This window comes from Schistocerca piceifrons, chromosome 6 (genome assembly GCF_021461385.2).
Source record: "Schistocerca piceifrons isolate TAMUIC-IGC-003096 chromosome 6, iqSchPice1.1, whole genome shotgun sequence".
In the NCBI taxonomy this organism is placed as follows: Eukaryota; Metazoa; Arthropoda; class Insecta; order Orthoptera; family Acrididae; genus Schistocerca; species Schistocerca piceifrons.
The window spans coordinates 251,424,322-251,440,686 of record NC_060143.1 but is presented as its reverse complement, the minus strand read 5'-3'; the positions used below and the strand labels follow the sequence as shown (position 1 = coordinate 251,440,686).

Sequence of the window (16,365 nt, the reverse complement as noted above, 5' to 3'; positions counted from 1 at the left end):
AACCAACAATGTAGAACATAAAACATCAACAAACATGGAACATAACAAAGGAATAAATATTGCATATGGAGAAGCCACAAGCACAAGTGAAAAGTAGAAACCAGCACCCCAGGGGGCTGGGCACAGAAGCTATGATTCAGTTATTACACATGAAACACAGCGCCTTTAGCAGCCAGTGTAGAACTACCTTGACAGCCATGATTCATCTGTTACACCACATGACATTGCATGAACACACACTACACAAACACTTCACTTCCCTTCTCTACCCTAGTGCATAACAGCTGCCATGTCAGATGCCATAGGCTGGCAATCAGTGCCTAGTCTCATAACATCTTGTTCATGTGACATGCCATACTATTCCATTCATATAGTTGACTCACCTCAGCAGGCAGTGAATCCACCACATTCAGTGTGGCCGCACAATTATGCCTGACCTGCTGTGGAAACCTTCAAGTAGTGAGCATGGAGGCCATAGATGTGGATTGCAAGTATGTTTCACTGGGTGCAAATGTGCATCGGCTGAGAAGAGTGCCGACATAGTCCACACACTTGCAATAAACTCTGTGTCTGGGTGGCGCAGTAGTTAACCCAACTGCCTAGTGAGAAGGAGACCCTGGGTTCGAATGTTGGTCTGGCACACATTTTCACTCGGCACTGCTGTTGCTGCACAAAGTCCCGATGCAGATGATATCAATAGTCCCTTTCCTTCCCTTTTATTCCTCCCCTCTCCTCCTTCACTGTACATGATATTCCATTCACCATTGTGTCTTCCAGTATAGCAGGTATCTGTAGTTGAACAACTGTTCATGATACGAAGTTCCATAAGAGCCAACCAATTAATGTTTAGTTGATTTGATTTCTTTAATAGTTTGCTCACTTTTAATGTATTGTTAACAGAAGAACATCCAGTTTAATAAACTGGTAAACCTTTTTGTTACAACTTCAAGTTGAACAAATATATTTCAAGGAAAAGACGAGATACATGAAAGTCACAGATCAAGTAAACAGAGTAAGCCATGTGTACACGTTAACAGTCAAATCATAACTGAGTCCAAGTCTAGCAGCCGCTGGCTGGCTGGCCGCTTAGGTGGCGGTGCTGCTGCATGGCTGGCAGACAGCGCCGCATGTAGAGGACATGCGTAACTGTGTGGTGGCACTTTGAAAGATCGGCGAGTCACAACACTTTTTTAAATATGTTATACTTTATTGCAGCGCCATTCTTAGTATTCAGGAGATAAGTATCCAGCAAAGAAGAGGAAGAAACTGAGTATATCCAAAATTTGAATGTTTGTTATATTCAGTGCAACCTTGTAAATGTATCTCATTCATACATATTTTACGTACAAATTTGATTGTATGGGGATAAAAAAGGAAAAATTATGAATTAATTTTATTTCCCTTGTTAGTTCACTGTTAGCATTATTTATACTGATTCATTATATGTATAGTTACTTTATTACAGTGCTATGAAGTCCTAGCCCATGCTCTAACAAGTTTGAAAGGGAAACCATCTCCAAGTGGGTTACCATTTGAAAAGGTCCATACGTATGTGCTAAACCCCAAGTCCATCACACTGGGACAGTTATATGGTGAGTTTGATGCCCTCACTCATGAATGGACAGATGGCATACTGGCAAGTCTAGTACGTGGTGGAGCATCAGCTGAAGATGATGACAAACGCTGGTATGTGTTTGATGGTCCAGTTGATGCTGTGTGGATTGAAAATATGAACACTGTCCTGGATGACAATAAAAAGCTCTGCCTAACAAGTGGAGAGATTATTAAACTGCAGGAGTCTCAAACAATGATGTTTGAGGTATGTTCTGTAAGACTAGAAAACATTTTATTTTATTTCCTTTTACCCATTTCTCTTGCATTATACTCGTGAAAATTGGAATGAGGCTGAAAGATCTTGAAGTGATGATCCTCGTGGCAGTGTAGAACTTATGTGGTAAGATATTTGAGAAGCCAGGTTGTATGTAACACAGTTCTGAAAGCTTTCATTTGGTCCTATCTTGATTATGGTGATATTAGTTATGATTTTGTACATTTTCTGAAGATGCTGGACACACTCCGCACATGGCGGAAAGGGCTTGCAGAATCTTCTGCATCTCCTTATGAGTTGATACACGTATAAAGCCTAGTTCTAATTCTACATCCACACCCATACTTTGCAAATCACTGTGAAGTGCATGGCAAAGGGTCCTTCCCTTTATACCAGTTAGTACATTTTTCTATTCCATTCACATATGGGACATAGGAAGAGTGATTGCTTCAGTGCCTCTGTGTGTGCTGTACTTATTGTAATCTTGTTTCTACAATCCCTATGGGAATAATACAGATAGGTAGGTGGTTGTAGTGGTTCCTGGGATCATCACTTAAAGATGGTTCTTGAAAGGCACTAAATAGGTTTGATTTGATAGTTTGAAACTATTTTCAGTCCATTTAGTGTCTTCATTTGACCATTCTTGTGACCCTTGTTCATATACATTCGGTATACCCTCTTAGTTCTATATCATATGGGTCCCACACACTTGAGCAGGATTCAAAGGTGGGCTGCACGAATGGTGGTGGTAAGTTCCTATGTGACCAAACTACTGAGGTCTCAGTCCCTCAGCACAAGTGTTTTGTGAGCAGTGTCCTTTATAGATTTTTTTGGATTTGCCTAGTATTCTACCAATGAACAAAAGTTTGCCACATCATTTACCTAAGACTGAACCAAAGTGGTAATTGGTGAATGGGTAGCGCATTTGAGGGGTAACTAAAATGTCCTGTATCCCAAGATTGAGCCCAGCCACTGCTTAAATTTTGAATGAAAATCTTTGGAAGTGGTGGCTAAAGACTTCCACTATAACAAGTCATCATCAAACTGACAACAGCCTTGTCAAAGAGCATGGAGGAGCACACGGAGTTTCAGGGCAACCTCTCGCTCTTGGTGTTGGTGGGGATTCTTTTGGGCCCTGGAGCTTTGTTCAGTTTTAACAATTTCAGATTTCAGCTGTTTTTCAGTGCCACTGATACTACATCACTGATTTTTTCTTGTGGTGTGAAAATTAAATTGGGGCAATCCTGCATGGTTTTCCTTTGTAAAATAACATTTGACTAATGAGGTCATCATTTCTGCTTTTGAATTGTTACTTTCAGTTTTGCTTCCTGCCTCACCTATGAGTGCCTGGACACTAACTTTGGTGCCAGAATTTCTTCAAGTATTGTGAGAAATCACTGCAGTAGTAGTTGGCAGTTTCATGCATTTGACTTTGGATAGCTAAATGAGTTTTGTTCAGTGTGTCTTTATCTATAGCCCTATGCTTTGTTTTTATAGCTATTATGCAGTAATATCTGTTTCTTTAGAAGTGTGATTACGAGGTTGTATACCATTGAAGGGTCCATCTCATCATGAACTGTTGTACTAGATATACATCCATCCAGTGCATGATTGTCTATTCTTTTACACTTGAGCCAAAGTTATTATAATTATTATTTTATTTATTTATTCATCGATAGCCCATTCATTATAGCAGTACAGGATATCCCAGCTACATTGCAGAAATAAGATGCGCATATGTAAAGCAGGACAGGATTAAGCGAGGATAGGGCAGCAAGTCTCATACAGGCTGCTGTTCAGAGCAGAATTTGAAACACCCCTCACTGAGTCACATTGTTACTGCCTCCTTATCTAGTTTGCTGTTTATATAAATCTTTCTACTTGTTTTAGTTGCATTTAGTACTGTCGTATTCATTTTGTTACAACTGCCTTGTGATCACTGATACTAATTTTGATGTGAATGTTCTCAAAGTGGTTAGGTATATTCCTTGCCATTAGATCCAATATATTTCCATCATTTTCATGATGGTTTTCATAAAAGGCATTTAGAAGTGTTTCACATGCCCACCACTAACAAAATTGTAATTATCCCAATTGATTATTGGATGACTAAATTCTCATCTGTAGATTTAGTGTGATTGGGAACTTACATACTAGTGAACTCAGAGTTTATCGAAATTTTTCTGTTACATCTGGGGATGAGCCTGGCAGCTGATAGAAGAAGCCAGTTATAAGTTGATGCTCACCCTCAATGACTTGTTCTTGCATGAACAATCTCACATGTAGCTTCAGTTAACGTCTTGGTGGATTTGAGTTTCTTGTCTACTACGACAAATATACCATACGCTTTTCCCATTAGCGTATCCTTTTGGTATATGCTTACATTTTCTCCACAAATCTCACTGGTATCAATTTTAGGTTTTAATCAGCATTCTGTACCTTGGATTATGTAAGCCCCACTGCTTTTTAGGCGTTTTTCAAACTTTTGCACTTTGTTGTGAACCTCTAGGATTTTAATACTCTTGCCCATGGTGGGCATTTCTTTGGATCTTGATATTTCCAGGTCTCCTACAGCTATTATCATCTGATGTGGATAGAGAGTGCCCTAATCCAAAATAAGTAAATAAATAAATAAAATCCTTGTGTGCACCTCACATGTATAGCAGACTCAAATGTGTAGTGCATAGCTGACCCATTTAGGGGAACTCTACAGTTCTCAATGCTATGGCACAAGTTGAGAGACTTGCAGCCTATTTTTTCACAAAACCTTTGATGTTCAAGCTTTCCTCTTGACTCAGAATCAAGGTGCAATGATCAGATATGGGCCAATGCAATAGAGTGTGAGCTTTGATGAAACTCTGTGACCAAGGTTGGTCTTCTCAACTAGTAACCAGATATGATCTCAGAACCCAGATGACTGGCATTGTTTGCTCTGACATGCACCACAGTTCACAGTTGGCGTCACCGTATTCCATCAATGGCTGCTAGAACAGCTTCTTCAGCACGTTGAAAGAGGTCCCCAAGGATACCTACTGACTGCAAAATAAGTTCTTTCCCATCCCATCCAGCCATTATTCACTGCATGCTTATACTGCCAACAACTACACTGAAGTTCAAAGAAACTGGTATAGGCATGCATATTGAAATGGAGAGATATGTAAATAGGTAGTACAGAGATGGGGTCTGCAGTGCCTATATAAGACAACAAGTGTCTGGTGCAGTTGTTGGATCGGTTACTGCTGCTACAATGGTAGGTTATCAAGATTTAAGTGAATTTGCATGTGGTGTTATAGTCGGCGCACAAGCGACAGGACACAGCTCTCTGAGGTAGCGATGAAGTGGGGACTTTCCCGTACAACCATTTCCCAAGTGTACAATGAATATCAGGAATCCTGTAAAACATCGAATCTCTGACATCAATGCAGCCGGAAAAAGATCCTGCAAGAATAGGACCAACGACAACTGAAGAGAATCTTTCAACCTGACGGAAGTGCAACCCTCCCACAAATTGCTGTAGATTTCAGTGCTGGGCCATCAACAAGTGTCAGCATGTGAACCATTCAATGAAACGTCATCGATGTGGGCTTTCGGAGCCAAAGACCCATTCATGTACTCTTGATGACTGCGCAACACAAAGCTTTACCCCTTGCCTAGGCCCATAAACACTGAACACTGACCTTTGTCTGTTCATGACTGGAAACATGTTGCCTGGTTTGACGAGTCTCGTTTCAAATTGTACTGAGTGGATGTGTAAGGAGACAACCTCATGAATCCATAGACCCTGCATGTCAGCAGGGGACTGTTCAAGCTGGTGGAGGCTCTGTAATGGTATGGGGCATGTTGAGTAGGAGTGATATGGGATCCCTGATATGTTTAGATATGACTCTGACATCTGACACATACATAAGCATCCTGTTTGATCGCCTGCATCCATTCATGTCCATTGTGGATTCCAACGGGCTTGGGCAATTCCAACAGGACAATGAGACACTTTGTGTCCAGAACTGCTACAGAGTGGCTCCAGGAACACTCTTCTGCGTTTAATCACTTCTGATGGCCACCAAACTCCCCAAACATTAAGATTATTGAGCATATCTGGGATGCCTTTGAACGTGCTATTCAGAAGAGATCGCCACGCTCTCCTACTCTTATTGATTTATGGACAGTCCTGCAGGATTCATAGTGTCAGTTCCCTCCAGTACTACTACAGAACATTAGTGTCAAGTCCATGTTGTTGTTGTGGTCTTCAGTCCTGAGACTGGTTTGATGCAGCTCTCCATGCTATTCTATCCTGTGCAAGCTTCTTCATCTCCCAGTACCTACTGCAACCTACATCCTTCTGAATCTGCTTAGTGTATTCATCTCTTGGTCTCCCTCTACGATTTTTACCCTCCACGCTGCCGTCCAATACTAAATTGGTGATCCCTTGATGCCTCAGAACATGTCCTACCAACCGATCCCTTCTTCTGGTCAAGCTGTGCCACAAAGTTCTCTTCTCCCCAATCCTATTCAATACTTCCTCATTACTTATGTGATCTACCCATCTAATCTTCAGCATTCTTCTGTAGCACCACATTTCAAAAGCTTCTATTCTCTTCTTGTCCAAACTATTTATTGTCCATGTTTCACTTCCATACATGGCTACACTCCATACAAATACTTTCAGAAATGATTTCCTGACACTTAAATCTATACTCGATGTTAGCAAATTTCTCTTCTTCAGAAACGCTTTCCTTGCCATTGCCAGTCTACATTTTATATCCTCTCTACTTCGACCATCATCAGTTATTTTGCTCCCCAAATAGCAAAACTCCTTTACTACTTTAAGTGTCTCATTTCGTAATCTGATTCCCTCAGCATCACCCGACTTAATTCGACTACATTCCATTATCCTCGTTTTGCTGTTGTTGACGTTCATCTTATATCCTCCTTTCAAGACGCTATCCATTCCATTCAACTGCTCTTCCAGGTCCTTTGCTGTCTCTGACAGAATTACAATGTCATCGGCGAACCTTAAAGTTTTTATTTCTTCTACATGGATTTTAATACCTACTCCGAATTTTTCTTTTGTTTCCTTCACTGCTTGCTCAATATACAGATTGAATAACATCGGGGAGAGGCTACAACCCTGTCTTACTCCCTTCCCAACAACTGCTTCCCTTTCATGTCCCGCGACTCTTATAACTGCCATCTGGTTTTTGTACAAATTGTAAATAGTATTTCGCTCCCTGTATTTTACCTCTGCCACCTTTAGAATTTGAAAGAGAGTATTTCAGTCAACATTGTCAAAAGCTTTCTCTAAGTCTACAAATGCTAGAAATGTAGGTTTGCGTATCCTTAACCTTTCTTCTAAGATAAGTCGTAAGGTCAGTATTGCCTCACGTGTTCCAGTATTTCTACGGAATCTAAACTGATCTTCCCCGAGGTCAGCTTCTACCAGTTTTTCCATTCGTCTGTAAAGAATTCGTGTTAGTATTTGCAGCTGTGGCTTATTAAACTGATTGTTCGGTAATTTTCACATCTGTCAACACCTGCTTTCTTTGGGATTGGGATTATTATATTCTTCTTGAAGTCTGAGGGTATTTCGCCTGTCTCATACATCTTGCTCACCAGATGGTAGAGTTTTGTCAGGACTGGCTCTCCCAAGGCCGTCAGTAGTTCCAATGGAATGTTGTCTACTCCGGGGGCCTTGTTTCGACTCGGGTCTTTCAGTGCTCTGTCAAACTCTTCACGCAGTATCGTATATCCCATTTCATTTTCATCTACATCCTCTTCCATTTCCATAATATTGTCCTCAAGTACATCGCCCTTGTATAGACCCTCTATATACTCCTTCCACCTTTCTGCTTTCCCTTCTTTGCTTAGAACTGGGTTTCCATCTGAGCTCTTGATGTTCATACAAGTGGTTCTCTTATCTCCAAAGGTCTCTTTAATTTTTCTGTAGGCAGTATCTATCTTACCCCTAGTGAGGTAAGCCTCTACATCTTTAGATTTGCCTTCTAGCCATCCCTGCGTAGCCATTTTGCACTTCCTGTCGATCTCATTTTTGAGACGTTTGTATTCCTTTTTGCCTGCTTCATTTACTGCATTTTTGTATTTTCTCCTTTCATCAATTAAATTCAATATTTCTTCTGTTACCCAAGGATTTCTACTAGCCCTTGTCTTTTTACCTACTTGATCCTCTGCTGCCTTCACTACTTCATCCCTCAAAGCTACCCATTCTTCTTCTATTGTATTTCTTTCCCCCATTCCTGTCAATTGTTCCCTTATGCTCTCCCTGAAACTCTGTACATCCTCTGATTCTTTCAGTTTATCCAGGTCCCATCTCCTTAAGTTCCCACCTTTTTGCAGTTTCTTCAGTTTTAATCTACAGGTCATAACCAATAGATTGTGGTCAGAGTCCACATCTGCCCCTGGAAATGTCTTACAATTTAAAACCTTGTTCCTAAATCTCTGTCTTACCATTATATAATCTATCTGATATCTTTTAGTATCTCCAGGATTCTTCCATGTATAAAACCTTCTTTAATGATTCTTGAACCAAGTGTTAGCTATGATTAAGTTATGCTCTGTGCAAAATTCTACCAGACAGCTTCCTCTTTCATTTCTCTCCCCCAATCCATATTCACCCACTATGTTTCCTTCTCTCCCTTTTCCTACTCTCGAATTCCAGTCACCCATGACTATTAAATTTTCTTCTCCCTTCACTACCCGAATAATTTCTTTTATCTCATCATACATTTCATCAATTTCTTCGTCATCTGCAGAGCTAGTTGGCATATAAACTTGTACTACTGTAGTAGGTGTGGGCTTCGTATCTGTCTTGGCCACAATAATGTGTTCACTATGCTGTTTGTAGTAGCTTACCCGTGTTCCTAATTTCCTATTCATTATTAAACCTACTTCTGCATTACCCCTATTTGATTTTGTGTTTATAACCCTGTAGTCACCTGACCACAAGTCTCTGGAATATTTTACCGAAGAGGACGCCATCATCATTTATACATACAGTAAAGCTGCATGCCCTCAGGAAAAATTACGGCCGTAGTTTCCCCTTTGCTTTCAGCCGTTCGCAGTACCAGCACACCAAGGCCATTTTGGTTATTGTTGCGAGGCCAGATCAGTCAATCATCCAGACTGTTGCCCTTGCAACTACTGAAAAGGCTGCTGCCCCTCTTCAGGAACCACAGGTTTGTCTGGCCTCTCAACAGATACCCCTCCGTTGTGGTTGCACCTACGGTACGGCTATCTGTATCGCTGAGGCAAGCAAGCCTCCCCACCAACGGCAAGGTCCATGGTTCATGGGGGAAGGTCAAGTCCATACCACGTTGTTTTGTGGCATTTCTGCATGCTCGCAGGTGCCCTACACAATATTAGGCAGGTGTTACCATTTTCTTTGGCTCTTCAGTGTAATGGAACCCTACCCTTTTGTATTTACCACCCCTTGTCATGGGGGACAGCACATAAACTAATGGGTGAAATAGGTCTTACTGGCTCAGTTTCTGTGGAAGAACAGTACTTTGGTTTGGGGGATGGATGAAACACCCTGGGTTTTCCACTTACAAATGCCAACAGCAAATATTTGGTTACTGATTTGAGCCTTTCTGCTTTGGAATGCTAGGTCCGCAACTGTATAGTATTGAGGAAAGTTTGAGAAGTTTTTATTTTGTCCATCTCAGTTCCTGCAGTGTTACTAGTTTTATGCTGACTCGCTCATTCTCAAACCACACACCTAAAAATAAAGAAGTACATGTCATACAGAAATATTTACATACAATATGCATATCCATATTACAGGTAAATATATGATTATAGACATACCTTGTTCTTAATCGTAAGTAGTTATAAAAAATGGTGCCAAAAGGCATGAATAGCTTTGTACAAGCAAGTCAAGACTGTGAGCAACAAATACTCTCATTGATAAGACAGCCTATGTGTCTACTGTTACACGTGAATGACACAATCAAATTGTAACATACAGTTTGTAGTGGTCAACAGGACACCTTGGTAGGTGTTGCCCTCATACGTGTGAACATACGGCTACCTATTAGCTTGCTATGATGCTGCCATACCCACTGTCATACATTGATAACAATTGTATAACATACAAAAGTACCAGTTTTACGTTACAAAAGATGTTAACAATTATGTTTTACAAAAATAACGTGGTATTCAGGTGAAACATACAAAGACTGGAGGTGACGATTAGCATGCCTTCCCATATATGACCCTGTATTTTAATTGTGAGGTACAGTATTTCTGCCCATCTCTTGAGATAAAAATACAGTACCAAAAATTGCTACATTCCATACAGCAAGTCAAAGCTAAAATCTAAAAATCCTTTTCTTATTATATGTTATTCCCACACTGTGTGGAGAAATAAAAGGTAGGTGAAAGACATAAAATGTTACATATTTTATTTTACATTATTGATATAACCTTTAATAAGGAACCTCGTTACACAATGAATAAACAGCACAGCACCAAACTAAGCATCATATGACATAGTTATTATCTATGGTGCGAAGACCACATTAAATGCCAAAGTCCTATTTGTACATTGATATTACGTGCATAAATAGTAGGTAAAAGTATTATATAAAATTAACATTAATAGATCATTTCATAGGGCTGTATAACCATAAGCACCGTTGATGGAAACAGCACAGCACATTTTATGACCAATGCATACCATATCATGCAATACCTGGGTTGTGGAATCGAACCCCCTACCACATTTCATATTGTGCACTAAGTGTTTCCTATTAAAAGAAAAAAAATTTTCCTATTGCTTATAAGGTGCCATGAAAAAATATGAATTTATTGTAAACAGTGTAGTCATATTCATGCAACTATGCCAACAAATATTACCGCATGTGACACCTTCCCACATATCAATACATAAATAAAGTTATTACACACCAATGCTTATGGATAATACTAGTGATATGATTCCATATATCATATCACATTGACATGCATTAGCCTCGTTATTCACAGTATAATACTGTCTACTATACAGCAATCCTTTGTCAAAACACGCCCTTCTTGAGTTATGGACTCAAATATCTAACCACAGTATATTTCTGGTACTAGCTACTTAGTACCAGGAATATTACAAATCACTTTATGCTTACAAGTGATTGTGAATGGATACTTCTGCGCATCTGTGTGTGTGTGTGTGTGTGTGTGTGTGTGTGTGTGTGTGTGTGTGTGTGTGTGTGCGCGTGTGCGCGAGTGTATACCTGTCCTTTTTTCCCCCTAAGGTAAGTCTTTCTGCGCCCGGGATTGGAATGACTCCTTACCCTATCCCTTAAAATCCACATCCTTTCGTCTTTCCCTCTCCTTCCCTCTTTCCTGATGAAGCAACCTTGGGTTGCGAAAGCTTGAATATTTGTGTGTGTGTTTTTTATTGTGTCTATCAACATACCAGCGCTTTCTTGTTTGGTAAGTTACAGCACCTGTGTTGGGAAACATTCCACGTGGGTGCACGGCCAGCACATCTTGGCACAGTGTTACACCGTCTGGGTTATCTGGATACTTCCCACTAACACCAACCTGTCAGAACTCCGGAGATGGGAACTTGCCCTTCAGTATATCCTCTCTTCTCGTTACCCACCAGGCCTCAACCTCCCCTAATTTCAAGTTGCCGCCGCTCATACCTCACCTGTCATTCAACAACATCTTTGCCTCTGTACTTCTGCTTCGACTGACATCTCTGCCCAAACTCTTTGCCTTTACAAAAGTCTGCTTGTGTCTGTGTATGTGCGGATGGATATGTGTGTGTGTGTGCGCGAGTGTATACCTGTCCTTTTTTCCCCCTAAGGTAAGTCTTTCCGCTCCCGGGATTGGAATGACTCCTTACCCTCTCCCTTAAAACCCACATCATTTCGTCTTTCCCTCTCCTTCCCTCTTTCCTGATGAAGCAACCGTTGGTTGCGAAAGCTAGAATTTTGTGTGTATGTTTGTGTTTGTTTGTGAGTCTATCAACCTGCCAGCGCTTTCATTTGGTAAGTCACATCTTCTTTGTTTTTTATATATATAAATAGAGGGAAATATTCCACGTGGGAAAAATATATCTAAAAACAAAGATGATATGACTTGCCAAACGAAAGTGCTGGCATGTTGATAGACACACAAACATACACACAAAATTCAAGCTTTTGCAACCAACGGTTGCTTCTTCAGGAAAGAGGGAAGGAGAGGGAAAGACAAAAGGATTTGGGTTTTAAGGGAGAGGGTAAGGAGTCATTCCAATCCCGGGAACAGAAAGACTTACCTTAGGGGGAAAAAGGGACAGGTATACAGTCACACACACACACATATCCATATGCACATACACAGACACAAGCAGACATTTGTAAAGGCAAAGAGTTTGTTCAGAGATGTCAGTCGAGGCGGAAGTACAGAGGCAAAGATGTTGTTGAATGACAGGTGAGGTATGAGCGGCGGCAACTTGAAATTAGCGGAGGTTGAGGCCCGGTGGGTAACGAGAAGAGAGGATATACTGAAGGGCAAGTTCCCATCTCCGCAGTTCTGACAGGTTGGTGTTAGTGGGAAGTATCCATATAACCCAGACGATGTAACACTGTGCCAAGATGTGCTGGCCATGCACCAAGGCATGTTTAGCCACAGGGTGATCCTCATTACCAACAAACACTGCCTGCCTGTGTCCATTCATGCGAATGGACAGTTTGTTGCTGGTCATTCCCACATTTTTTAGAAAGCTTCACAGTGTAGGCAGGTCAGTTGGTAAATCACGTGGGTGCTTTCACACGTGGCTCTGCCTTTGATCGTGTACACCTTCAGGGTTACAGGACTGGAGTAGGTGGTGGTGGGAGGGTGCATGGGACAGGTTTTACACCGGGGGTGGTTATAAGGGTAGGAGCCAGAGGGTAGGGAAGGTGGTTTTGGGATTTCATAGGGATGAACCAAGAAGTTACGATGGTTAGGTGGACGGCGGAAAGATACTCTTGGTGGAGTGGGGAGGATTTCATGAAGGATGGACCTCATTTCAGGGCAGGATTTGAGGAAGTCGTATCCCTGCTGGAGAGCCACATTCAGAATCTGATCCAGTCTTGGAAAGTATCCTGTCACAAGTGGGGCACTTTTGGGGTTCTTCTGTGGGAGGTTCTGGGTGTGAGGGGATGAGGAAGTGGCTCTGGTAATTTGCTTCTCTACCAGGTCGGAAGGGTAGTTGCGGGATGCGAAAGCTGTTTTCAGGTTGTTGGTGTAATGGTTCAGGGTTTCCGGACTGGAGCAGATTCATTTGCCACGAAGACCTAGGCTGTAGGGAAGGGACCTTTTGATGTGGAATGGGTGGCAGCTGTCATAATGGAGGTACTGTTGCTTGTTGGTGGGTTTGATGTGGACGGGCGTGTGAAGCTGGCCATTGGACAGATGGAGGTCAACGTCAAGGAAAGTGGAATGGGATTTGGAGTAGGACCAGGTGAATCTGATGGAACCAAAGGAGTTGAGGTTGGAGAGGAAATTCTGGAGTTCTTCGTCACTGTGAGTCCAGATCATGAAGATGTCGTCAATAAATCTGTACCAAACTTTGGGTTGGCAGGCCTGGGTAACCAAGAAGGCTTCCTCTAAGCGACCCATATATAGGTTGGCGTACGAGGGGGCCATCCTGGTACCCATGGCTGTTCCCTTTAATTGTTGGTATGTCTGACCTTCGAAAGTGATGAAGTTGTGAGTCAGGATGAAGCTGGCTAAGGTAATGAGGACAGAGGTTTTAGGTAGGGTGGCAGGGAATCAGCGTGAAAGGAAGTGCTCCATCACAGCGAGGCCCCGGACGTGCGGAATATTTGTGTATAAGGAAGTGGCATCAATGGTTACAAGGATGGTTTCCGGGGGTAACAGACTGGGTAAGGATTCCAGGCGTTGGAGAAAGTGGTTGGTGTCTTTGATGAAGGATGGGAGACTGCATGTAATGGGTTGGGTTGAAGGTGTTGATCTACGTAGGCAGAGATACGTTCTGTGGGGGCTTGGTAACCAGCTACAATGGGGCAGCCGGGATGATTGGGTTTGTGAATTTTAGGAAGAAGGTAGAAGGTAGAAGGTAGGGGTGCGGGATGTCGGTGGGGTCAGGAGGTTGATGGAGTCAGGTAAAAGGTTTTGTAGGGGGCCTAAGGTTCTGAGGATTCCTTGAAGCTCCGCCTGGACATCAGGAATGGGATTACCTTGGCAAACTTTGTATGTAGTGTTGTCCGAAAGCTGACGCAGTCCCTCAGCCACATACTCTCGATGATCAAGTACCACGGTCGTGGAACCCTTGTCCGCTGGAATAATGACGATGGATCGGTCAGCCTACAGATCACGGATAGCCTGGGCTTCAGCAGTGATGATGTTGGGAGTAGGATTAGGGTTTTTCAAGAAGGATTGAGAGGCAAGGCTGGAAGTGAGTAATTCCTGGAAGGTTTGGAGAGGGTGATTTTGAGGTAGAGGAGGTGGGTCCCGCTGTGACGGAGGACGGAACTGTTCCAGGCAGGGTTTAATTTGGATAGTGTCTTGGGGAGTTGGATCATTAGGAGTAGGATTAGGATCATTTTTCTTCATGGCAAAGTGATATTTCCAGCAGAGAGTATGAGTGTAGGACAGTAAATCTTTGACGAGGGCTGTTTGGTTGAATCTGGGAGTAGGGCTGAAGGTGAGGTCTTTGGATAGGACAGAGGTTTCGGATTGGGAGAGAGGTTTGGAGGAAAGTTTAACTACCGAATTAGGGTGTTGTGGTTCCAGATTGTGTTGATTAGAATTTTGAGGTTTTGGGGGGAGTGGAGCTGGAAGTGGGAGATTGAGTAGATGGGAGAGACTGGGTCCGTGTGCAATGAGAGGAGATTGAGGTTTGCTGGAAAGGTTGTGAAGGGTGAGTGAGTTGCCTTTCTGGAGGTGGGAAACCAGGAGATTGGATAGTTTTTTGAGGTGGAGGGTGGCATGCTGTTCTAATTTGCGGTTGGCCTGTAGGAGGATGCTCTGAACAGCCGGTGTGGATGTGGGAGAGGAAAGATTGAGGACTTTTATTAAGGATAGGTGTTGATGGTTGTGTTCATTGGCTGAGTTGATGTGTAGGTGAAGGATTAGGTGGGTGAGGACAATGGATTGTTCAGTTTGGAATTGGTATAGGGACTGATGGAAAGAAGTGTTACAGCCAGAGATGGGAAGTTTAAGTGTGAGGCCTTTCAGGGTAATGCCAAATGTCAGACAAACCTGAGTAAATAAAATATGGGAGTGTAATCTGGCTAGGGCGAAGGCATGTTTGTGGAGGGAATGTAAATAAAACTTAATGGGGTCGTTGTGAGGATGTTGCGGGGCTGACATGGTATTAAGACGGTGGAAAGTGTAACATGAGGCTAAAATGAAAATAAAAATATATGGGAAGAGATAAAAGTGAACTAGAAAGCAACTAGAGTTCTAGTGTGAAAAAAGTCGAAGAAGTTTTGGTTAAAGCTGAGCTATGTTGATCCTATGGTGGACTAGGGTTGGTAAACAACAATGTGCACAAAGGTTAGGTGGTTGTGTTGCCGCCAAAACACGTTAAAGGGTGGAGAAAATTGGGAAATTTCGAAAAAACTGCGTGTAAATGTATTAAAAGGAGTGGTTTTGTGGTGGCAGATTATGAAAATGAGGCTAACAATTGTCTGACGAGGAAATAATGACGTTAAAACCTGTGGGAAGCGGCTAAAAATGATCAGTGATGTGGAAAAAATGGAAGTGGAAATAAAGTGAATGTTATTAGTACGAGCCGAAATGGTTGTTTAATAGGTGAAAGGAACTGTTTGTGAACTGGAAACGGTGGATTTTATAGCAGCGGTAGTGTTGAAAGCGGAAAAAAAATTTTTTTTTGGTTATGGTTTGGAAGTGGGTTATGTATTATTGAGTATATATAGGCGGGATAACATTGTATGGTAGATTACGATAAAAAGGAGAAGGTGAATACAAAGTGAAACTACTTTGCAAAAACAGAAGGGGAAAGTAAGATGACAGAAAAGATTTCGAAATGCAACAGTGACAATAACAAACGTAATTGTTGGGTTCAAATTAATGATATGAATATTATAAAGGGAAACATTCCACGTGGGAAAAATATATCTAAAAACAAAGATTCTGTAACTTACCAAACAAAAGCGTTGGTATGTTGATAGACAAACAAACAAACACAAACACACACACAAAATTCGAGCTTTTGCAACCCAAGGTTGCTTGATCAGGAAGGAGGGAAGGAGAGAGAAAGACGAAAGGATGTGGGTTTTAAGGGAGAGGGTAAGGAGTCATTCCAATCCTGGGAGCAGAAAGACTTACCTTAGGGGTCTGTATATGTGTGGATGGATATTCGTGTGTGTGAGAGTGTATACCTGTCCTTTTTTTCTCCCTAAGGTAAGTCTTTCCGCTCTCGGGATTGGAATGACTCTTACCCTCTCCCTTAAAACTGACACCCTTTCGTCTTTCCCTCTCCTTCCCTCTTTCCTGATGAAGGAACCTTGCATTACGAAAGCTTGAATATTTGTGTGTGTGTTTTCTTATTGTGTCTATCA

The 16,365-nt window shown here is 41.9% G+C and overlaps 1 protein-coding gene across 1 annotated transcript in view; it reads left to right on the top strand.

Moving 5' to 3' along the window:
- The window catches only part of LOC124803257 (dynein axonemal heavy chain 1-like), an 866,140-nt gene that overhangs the window by 301,928 nt on the left and 547,847 nt on the right, over nt 1–16,365 (top strand). Inside the window, exon 22 of the mRNA XM_047264440.1 lies at nt 1,466–1,819. Coding sequence (XP_047120396.1) covers nt 1,466–1,819 — 354 coding nt within the window. The remainder of the gene's footprint in view (nt 1–1,465; nt 1,820–16,365) is intronic.